This window comes from Melozone crissalis, unplaced genomic scaffold, assembly GCF_028551555.1.
Source record: "Melozone crissalis strain CALT ecotype California unplaced genomic scaffold, PUWL_Pcris_2 ptg000006l_1, whole genome shotgun sequence".
NCBI classification, from domain to species: domain Eukaryota; kingdom Metazoa; phylum Chordata; class Aves; order Passeriformes; family Passerellidae; genus Melozone; species Melozone crissalis.
Window position 1 is genome coordinate 56,428,514 of NW_026535784.1, and position 9,878 is coordinate 56,438,391.

At 44.1% G+C, this 9,878-nt stretch overlaps 1 protein-coding gene across 5 annotated transcripts in view; it reads right to left on the minus strand.

The window, feature by feature from the left end:
• ELF2 (E74 like ETS transcription factor 2) overlaps positions 1 to 7,948 on the minus strand; it is a 28,470-nt gene extending 20,522 nt beyond the window's left edge. Inside the window, exons 1-3 of one of the 5 annotated variants that reach the window (XM_054295583.1) lie at positions 7,862 to 7,948; positions 2,099 to 2,294; positions 974 to 1,139 (exon numbers count right to left, since the gene is read on the minus strand). In XM_054295583.1, the coding sequence (XP_054151558.1) occupies positions 974 to 1,139; positions 2,099 to 2,170 (238 nt within the window). In that variant the 5' untranslated portion in view covers positions 2,171 to 2,294; positions 7,862 to 7,948. Of the gene's footprint in view, positions 1 to 973; positions 1,140 to 2,098; positions 2,295 to 4,316; positions 4,411 to 7,300; positions 7,345 to 7,861 lie in introns of those variants that run through there. The other 4 variants (XM_054295585.1, XM_054295584.1, XM_054295588.1 and 1 more) reach the window with 4 other exon arrangements.
• Positions 7,949 to 9,878: the final 1,930 nt, after the last annotated feature.

Sequence of the window (9,878 nt, forward strand, 5' to 3'; positions counted from 1 at the left end):
CCATTGGCTGCAGTTCCATGTGCTCCCTACTCCAACACTCTGCTAATCCAGCAGAAATTTACCTCAACAAAAATACAAAACAATTGAGGGTCTCCTTGCTATTTTTCTTCTTGCAAGATTAGCATAGAGAAGTATGAGAAGCAACACAAGAGAGCAAGAGGGAAGGAGAGCAGGAATCACAGCCCAACAGTCAGAGGTTATTAGGCTGCTACAGCAGCACAGCTTTTGTTCCTGCAGACACTTTGGTGCCTCTCAGAAAATGCAAACTTCCTGATCATGTATGTTCTTTGCAGAGATGGTGTACAAAGAGATTCATCTCATCTAAACAGTTAATCTTTCACAGCAAAGCTCCACTCCTTTCTCCATTCCTAACTTGTTATTTTATAGACAGATGTGTTAATTTCAATGTATTAGGCTTTTCACCCATAAAGGGACAACCCAACTCCACTCCCCCTAGCCACCCACTCCTGCAACCGAACCAGCAATAACAAACTCCTGCACCAAAAGGGCAGGACAGGAAGGGACAGACAGGAAGGGACAAGAGCTGGAGGATGGGGTAAACAGAGCCCCATACAGTAGGTACACAGTACCTACTTCCAGCTGCCCTGCCCTTGTGTGCCTCACACACAGCGTAAAACTGAATTCCAAATAACGTCATGGCTCAGCTGATTGTTAAACACTCCAAGTTTAGCTCTCTAGTAAACTCCCTGCATAAGTACATAGCAAAGACACAACTGAAGATCTGCCTGCTCATGAGGGAGGAGACACAGTGTTACAATGCAGCATTCTGAATGCAAGGTGACATTTTCACCTGCCAAGGTGATCCTGGCACCAGTGAAGCCTAAGCAAAACTAAGCTTAGAGGAAAGAGATGTGACCCCATGTCAAGACCTCCATCCTGTGGATAGACACATTCCTTGGGGAATTCTAAAAGTACAAAAGCCTCATGGAAGAAAAGAATTAAGTCAGTCTACCTGTTTCCACAGTTTCAGTCTCAATTTCTTGTTCCTCTGCTACATCTTGCATCAGGTAAGTCTCATCATCATAAACCAGGACCTGAGCAGCGTAACCCTGTTCTAGTCTGGCACTAGGAACTGGCTCCACAACCACTGCTGGGAATTCAGAGACAGGCTCATTTTCCTATAGAAAGGAAAAAAAAGGAAAGAAAAGAAAAAAAATGCTCTAAATACTGCACTATTGAACTCTATGTCAATGTTTTCCTCTTATGTTCTTAAATGCTTTACAAAATAATGATAATAATTTCAAATATTTTTACAGGAAATTTTCTTCCAAAGCAAGAGATTAAAAGAATAACAGATAGTTATCAGCCATTAGAGGGAACGTTCTAAATCTCAAAGTTTGCCTTAGTTTAAGGAAAATTTAAAGCACCAGACAGCTTAAGATATCAGAAAAGAGCACACTTTCTGATGAAGACACTGAGCTGTGGGAAGAGTTTCTCCTCCCTCTGCTTGATGAAAGGTAACAAAGGCTTTGACCATGCACTGCAAGGTACCTACACCTGACCTGTGTCTTTCAAACATGTTTTGGGTTAAGTGCCTAAGTTATTACACAAGAACTGACTACTTCAAAGCCTATGTGCCATCTCTACTTATTTAAGGATGAAAATGTCTGTAAAAGCATATATAATCAGTTAGTGCTGCAGAGGCAGAACCATGCCAGATGATCTTTATTAAAAGCTACCAAAGAGTAGAATATATTTATTATTTGTTGATAAGAATGCAAAACACAATCAAATATGCTGTGCTGGCTAACTTTAAAAGAGGTCTGTGTATTGTTCTGCTCAACTTGTTCTATATCTCACATCTGAGATGTTTAAAGGAAGCTTATATATAGAATATAAGTTTGTAAACCCAGTCTACAGTTGTACTACAGACTTCAAGACTTCCTGCTTCCACTGCTGTGACAACAAACTCTTCTACTAAAAGGTATTTGAAAAATTGCTGCACTCTTCCTCCTCACATAACAACCTCAGATCCATTTCATCTGTTTTCACAGCAAGTTCACAGCAAAATTTTCTTTCAAATTAAAATAAAAGGTTTCAAAGTTTGATAGTAAATAAGTGCTCTTTATTTTCTGACCTCTTGATTTTTTATTTCTTTGCTGTCAAACTCCAGGGCAGGGCCTCCATTGTCAATCACTACTGATGTCATGGTGCATCCCCCGAAGAGTCTTTGAGAACTGTTATCTCTCCTGAAGATACTAATGCTGATAACCTCAGGATATCAAAGGCTTGGATTCACAGTCCACTGCTCTTAAACAGCTAGGCAGAGGTTGCTGAAACACAAAATAATTTTAAGTTATTTGCATAATTTATACTCAAAAGTCTTCTCTTGCATGCTGCATCTCTACATCAAAATAGGGCATCAGCAAATAGTGAGATCAGTGCTTTGTAACAAAAGACAGAATTTGGCCCAACATTTTACTAAAATCCATCCATTAGAAGGCTACACCAATCACTGAGGTCTGCAAGAAAACAGGACCATCTAATATGTATTGAAGAAAGAAATGCTCATCCATACTGCACTGGGCAAGCTCAGTGAGTCTGCTTTTCAACAGCAGGGAGCTGGTTTAAACTAAACTCATCTTGCCCATTCAGGGAAACACTTGTGTGGATTCATGCAGGGTAACTGGGCTTCCTACAGGCAAGGTTACACTAACAAAAATTACAAATGCTGATCATCTCCCCAACCAGATACAAACTAAGCAAGGAATAAGCACAAGATAAATTTGAAAAGAAAGAAAAAAATATACACAATTTAGAAAAAAAAAAGGCTTTTTTTGCTCACTTAGGCAGTCCACTCTACATGACAAAGCACAACTCATACCTAACTATATTTAATTTGTAACAGCACAAACCTCCCCCCTCAAAGTTACTACTTTATTTTCCATTGTTTCACCACTTTTTGATGAAGAAGAAACTAAGAGTTCCTCTGCTCCCCAAACAAGACTCGGGCTGAAGAGCCTTTAACAGGCATCCCTTGGAGCCGCAGACACCTGTCACCCTGCAGACCTTTTAGAACAAAAAGCCCACTCCTTACCTATCCAAAAGGCTTTCAATTCAAAAAATACGTTAAGTAGAAAAACAATTGCTTATGAATACACTAAAATAATCATTCAGAAGAAAAAAAATCAATTTTATTGCAAAATCTTTTCTTCTTCTACAGTTTTCCATTTATACACAGAATAGAAATATTGCCAATGAACCATAACCCAAAATAGAAGGCCAAAGAAATTAAATTGCATATTAATTTAGAAGCACAAACCTTCTAACCTGTTTCAAACATCAGCATTGTTCCTGCAACTCAGACTCACAGCTCAGTGAACATACAGTGCTTCATATGGTACCTCTGCTTAAGCACATCACAAAGCTAATTCTCATGCACAATATTAATGCAAACAAACAATCACTGATAATAAATATTGATGCAAATAAATAAAACACTAGACCACATCTACTGTATATTTATATTTTAGGTACTATAATCCCACACAGGTGGCCACGTAACTGCCAAATTGCATCAATTGAAAGCACCCAATACTGTTTACAAGATCAGGCTCTCTCTAGAACTCTGTCTCCTAGGTTACAAAAGGTTTCAATCACTTTTATGCTGATCTATCTCTATATGAATCACTGATTTCCTATAGAAACGAAGTTAAGGCAATGCAGAAACATAATTGATAAGTCTCATTTTCCAGCTGGGCAGAAATCACAGTAAGGACCTTACAGGGGAAAGAAAGTACACAGAACAATGTGTGAGATGCTGAATCTCAGCATTCATTAACAGAACTGTATCCTCAGACTGAATATGTGGAATAGTCCATCAAGGTACTCCAAGTCTTTATACAACAGGATTTGAACTTCATACTGGCGTTCAGCCAGCAATGTTTCCAAAACTCTGCCAGGGCAGAGAAAACAACAAGCCCACTCGTCAGCACGTGAGAAGGTGAAAGGGTTTCAGTTCAGCCTGGTTTGGGAGTTCCGGGTTAGAGCAGACGCTCAAACACACGCACGCACCCACATTTATGTGAGATTCCCACAGGCACAGCCCTTCCTCTATGAGCCAGCATCTCCCTTGTCCCTCTCCCTAAGGAGTGTGTCTCAATGGAAGACTTCTTGTTTCTCCCTCAAATTTCAGCAGGACACTGAATCTATTCCCCATCCTCTCTCTAGCAAGTCCCAGCTCATTACATTCCTGTAAAAGGAAAATGCTGTCTGGTCACTTCAGGAATCAGCTCAGAAATTCACATTTCCCAAAACTAAGGCAGCCAAAAAGGCCAAAAGACAATTGGACTCACACTCCTAAAGTAAGAGATGGTTCAGGTTTGTAAGAGACTAGGCTGTCCCCAGTGATACAATTAGCAAGCACAGAAGCTGGTTCAAAGTACAACTAGTTTTGAATTACAGAACATCCTGCAGAACGATTAAAAAGAAAAACAAAAAACTGCACACTACAAATTTAATTCCTCTCTGGATAGATGCTCACAATAAAGCAAAATACAGAATAACATCAGAGGGGAAAAAATAAATTTAACATTTCCAAAAAAATTACCAAATCATGTTTTTACAGTTCTGACGTCCACTCCTGTTCTTCCTGGCAATGGAAAATTCAGAGAAAAACTAGTTCTGAAACATTTGGAAAAACCCTTATGACCACAAAAACATCCTTGCTGTTATTTTTATCCATATCTCATGGGAAAACAAAAATAAATCTGCATGCGCCCATCACCATATAATAAAAAACAAAGCCCCAATCAAACAAAAAATTCTGAATCTTGAATACTTTGCTCCAACAGCAAGAAGTTTCTAACTATTTACACTACAAAACACACACCAAAGACTCAAATTTTTTATAACTTTCACTGGTCAAGACAACCAATTAGAGCAGGTCCTCAGAGGCCACAGGGCACTTGCAATAAAGGCTGCAAAACACCACTTCATTCACATACTGAATAGTACATTAATCTGACCTACATTACGTATCCAAGGGTGTGCCTACAAGAAATCCAAACTATTCTCGTGAGTTTCTGGCACAAAGTTTAAAACTTTCAAATCACAACTGTAAATTCTAGTAAAAACAAAATCACAACTGTGATGAACACACATCCCAGTAAACACAGTATCTGAAGGTGATTCCCCTGTGCATAACTACCTATCAAATTAACAGGGAAGCAAACATGCAGCTCAACAGAATAAAAGATAACAACTGAAAAACTGTAGAACGGATGGTAGAGAAAGTCATCTCTTCTAGGCCACACTTCAAGTGAAGTTATTTAGGACTAATTTCAAAACAAAACTCTAAATATAAGTCTGCAAATAGCTTTAGCACACGTTCATTTCAATTATAAAAGAAACAGGCGAAAAACCCCTCAAAACACAATGCTTGAAAAAAGATGCCCATACACAAAAACAAGACCAACACACAGAAATCTGAGCAGCAGAGGCAGCTGCTCCTCCAGCACTCAGAACCACCACACGAGCACGTGGAACAACATCCCCCTTTGATTCAGGTCACAATTAAATCCTGAGGAGATTCATGCAGATACCTCCAGAGATGCAACTGGGTTTTTTTGGGGTTTTTTGGTTTGGTTTTTTTTTTTCAAAACAGCCTTCTTTTGGTTTAATCAAAACCAAAATGTTAAGAAAGTTGGCTTGAAAATTAAGTTAGTTGCACGAGCAGAAGTACATCGGCCAAGATCACTGCAGAATCCCATTAAGAGGAACAATATATGGCTTTCTAAGGGCCCTAAGGTGTTCTATGTTTCATAGGCAAAACCTCAAATACTGCAGTAGATGCCACTATCACTCTGACACAGATAAACCACAGCACACTCTGTAACACATTTCATGTTGACTGAAAAGTCTTTTTAAAGATGTTTTCCGAGATCATATTTACAGCTCTGGCTACCTGATTCGTACTGGCACGTGCAGAAGAAACAGCAAATTGCCTTTCTTTTTCTGAAACTCAACGAGTCTAAGAGCTGAAAAATTAAGTTACTGAAAAAGCTGTCTGAGCAGAACAAAAACTCCTAAGTTTCTTGCTAAAGTTTGTTGCACAGGTTATATCCAAATTAGGATACAAAGTAAATCCTTGAATCCACGAGGTCAGGGGAGCATGCCAACCACACAGTCTACAGTACCTCACAATTCAGACCGAGCACTAAAATTTATAAATACAAATCAAAATAAGGGATGTGCAAAGTAGTCCCAGCCACACCACACTTCATAAGTTTTCATACCAAAAAAATCCAGTAAATTTATTCCTGAATGCACAGAAACTGTTATGCTGGATCAAATTAATGATGCATCAAATCCAGCAAAACACCAGAAGATCTCCTTCCATACATATATAATCTGAACATCCAAAGTTTGCTCTGAAACCTCAAAAGCTGAAGCTGATAAGCCTCAAAACATGTAAGCTTATAATCACTTAGAAACTATTAACGTTCTGCAGAAAGCTTTGTGGCTTCAGCAGGCTGCTCCTGGACCTTCTGCATCTCATCCTATTAGCAGGCTCTCTTCACACTGCTCTCTATTTAAAGACACCCGGTAACCTTCTCTTCCCTCTGACACAAGTCTCACTTGCACCTCTCTTTCCAGAGAATTGATTGTTGGTCCTTAACAATCATTTCCACTCCCCCACAAGCCAGAGTAGGGAGGAATTATTCATCACTTTACATAATAACGCAGCAGAGATTATTAAATTAAATGGTGAGGATGTAGGTTTAAAAAACAAACCCCAACACACGCTCTAAAAAGAAGAAGCGGTGTGCAAAAATTCCATAATTAGCTTTGGCAGTATATTCTAGGGGTCAAAAACTTGTAAGATTTAAGTTAGACAGTTTTATGATGGTAAAGCTCCTGAGTAGCTTATGAGACTATTGCATATAAAGATGTGTGTAACAGTCTAAACTTCAGGCACCTTCTGAACCAGATACTACTGAAACCTGAGAGATGAAGAATGTGTGGCACAGAAGGATGGCACAACACAAAAGAACCATCCTTTTCCCAGCACCCTTCTGAAAGCACTGTATATGAGATGGAATGAGTGCAGAAGGAAGAGCAATAAGGACTAGACCCAGAACCAGTTTTTAAACTTGCAGTAAGGTTGTAATGTCTCTGCTAAAGAAGTTAAATGACAAAAGAAAAGTCACACGACAGGCAACAGCGACCAGCCATAAGGGGGGGAAGCAGGCAGAATGAAAAGCTGAATTATTCAAGCGGGGAGAGACAAGAGGGAGCGCATCCAAGAAGGTAACAGACAAACACGACCTGGGCTCACCCAGCACGGCGTTTCACGGCCGCGCTACAATGAAAGCCCGCCGGACCGGCGCTGTTATCAGCGGCGCGGGCAGGGACGCGCACGGCGGAGCGCTCACGCATGACAGCGAGTGTCCGGCGCTCCGGGCTGCCATGTTCTCCCGACGCCCGTGTAAACAAGGCGCTGCCCCTCGGCGCTGCCCCGCCGCCTCCCGTCCCGCTCCCGGCCCGGCGGCCACGCTGCCCGGGCTGTGTGCGCTGACAGCTCCGGGCACCGCCCGCCGCCCCCTCCGCCGGCGCGGACCCGCGGGCAGCGGGCCCGGGGGCGGCGGGACGGCCCCGACTGCTCCGCCGCGCCCCGCGCGAAAGCGAAAGTGCGGCTGCGGCGGGCGGGCGGCGGGTGGGAGGTGCCGTCGGAGCGGCCCCCGGGCCCGCCACCTCCAGGCCATCCCAGACAGCCGGGCGGCCTCCCCCGAGCCGCCGCGGCCCCGCGGCCCCTTGCCAGGGCAGCTGCCGCCTGTCAGCGCCCGCCCGCCCGCCGCGGCGGCGGCGGCGGCGGCAGGAGCCGACACCGCGCCCTTACCGTGGCCGTGCTTCGGGAGGCCGCGTCCGTGGCCCGCCCGGGCCGGGAGCAGGAAGCGGCGGCGCCGCCCGGGCAGAGCCGGGCCGGGGCCGGGCCGGGCCGGGGCCGCCCCGCGCGGGAGGGGCGGGGGCGCAGCGCGCGACCTGCCCGGCCCGGCCCCCCCCCTCGCCCCGCCGCCGCCGCCGCCGCCGCCGCCGCCGGGCGCGCGGGGGCGCTGCGGGCATGCGCGGCCGCTCCGCGCCTGCGCGGGGCTCGCCCGCGCCCCGGAGCGGTGGCGAGGCGATCCCGCGGAGCGGCGTCCCCTCAGCCGCCCCTCAGCGTCCCCGCAACGGGCCCTCCGCCGCCCCTCAGCGTCCCCTCCGCCGCCCCTCAGCCGCCCCTGCTCCCCGCCGCCGTGCCCCGAGCCGAGGGCAGCCCGTACTCGGGACGCGGGCAGGCTGCGGGGAGGAGCGGCCCAGGGTGCCGCTGCCCCGCCGCTGTGTCGAACAGGTGCCTGCGCCCTCACCGCGCTCCGGGCCGCGGGCGCGGGGCTGCCCCGCCGCGGTTCTGCCGCCGTGTCGGGCCGGCTGCGGAGCCTCGGGCGTGCAGAACCCATGCGGGCAGTGTCCTGGCAGCGCAGTGCTGAAATGCCGGCCCGCAGCTGTACCCCGCCTGCTCACAGAGCGCTGGGTGTGGAACCAGGCAAATTCCTCATCCAGTTCTTGTTGTTCCCTGGCAGTACGAGATGCGCTGTGTGGAAAAGGCCAATCACTTGTTTTTAAAAGTTTAATAGTGATAAAATCGTTATTTAAAAAGTAGTAATACAATTAGAGTAATAGTAATTTGGACAAATTGAATTAGGACAATATGAGACAATAAGAACAAAGAGTTACGGACGTCCGGGTACCTTTTTCTGAGCAGCACGAGCCCGAAAAAGGACACCCCTGAACAGAGGATTAACCCTTAAAAACAATAACCTGTTGCATATTCATACATCTCATACATGATGCATAAATTCCATTCAAACACAGGATTCTGTCTGATCATCGTCAACTTCTTCCTTCTAATCGTTACAGCGCCTTCGAGGCGGGAAGAAGTTCGTTTCTGCTGATAAGAGGGCAATAAATTCTTTTTCTCTGAAAGATTCATGTGTCCTGTTGCTGCTATCTCGCTGCAAGTCCTTTCTTTTAAAAAAGCATCTTACATAGCATAGTTTCTATTTTAACAATTTTGATAACCTAAAACTATATTTACCACACTACTTAAGAGAATTAATACAGCATTACTTTCTAACACAACACATATAATATTCATTTTACTATTTGTGAAAAGCCAATAATGAAATACATGCATTTTTCACACTCTGCATTTGAACCTGACTGGCTGTGAATGGTAACCACCCAGCTCCCTTGGCCAATGGCTTTAGAAGCAAAGTCGGTAAGGTCAAGAACCTTTTGATACTCAGCAGGGGTTGTATCACCACTAAATACATAGGAGTTACATGATTTGAGCAGGGGAACAATGCAATGCCAAAACAAACCTGTTTCAGGCAGAATTTTATTCTTGAATAAATTTATACTGCTTTTAAAAAGAAAGAATTACATAGAAATAAAGGACTAAGTGGGTTTTTTTTGCTGTATGTGAGACTTTAAAATACAGCAGTTGAAATATTTTAGAAAGAAAAAGAATCAGTATGAAAGAGGACTTTACCTCATTTTCACTTAGAAAATACATGGGATATATATGGCATGTTGCTTTTCTTAATTTAGAGGTAGCACATAACACAACGCCCACTTCTTATACAGGGAAACTGTCTGAAAATTGTGAAGAAGAAATTCCATACAGAGATTAGCCAGTTTATTTTCCGTTGTTTTGGTTTAAAGAAAAAATACAAAATAATTGTCCTCAAGGACCTTTTAATTTCCATAGCATTGTACTTCAGCATTGAAAACTACTTTTGATTTAGGAGCAGCCAATTCACGTTGACAGTGGTGAGTGAGGATATCTCAGAACTGGTATAGAACACAAGACTCTGGGA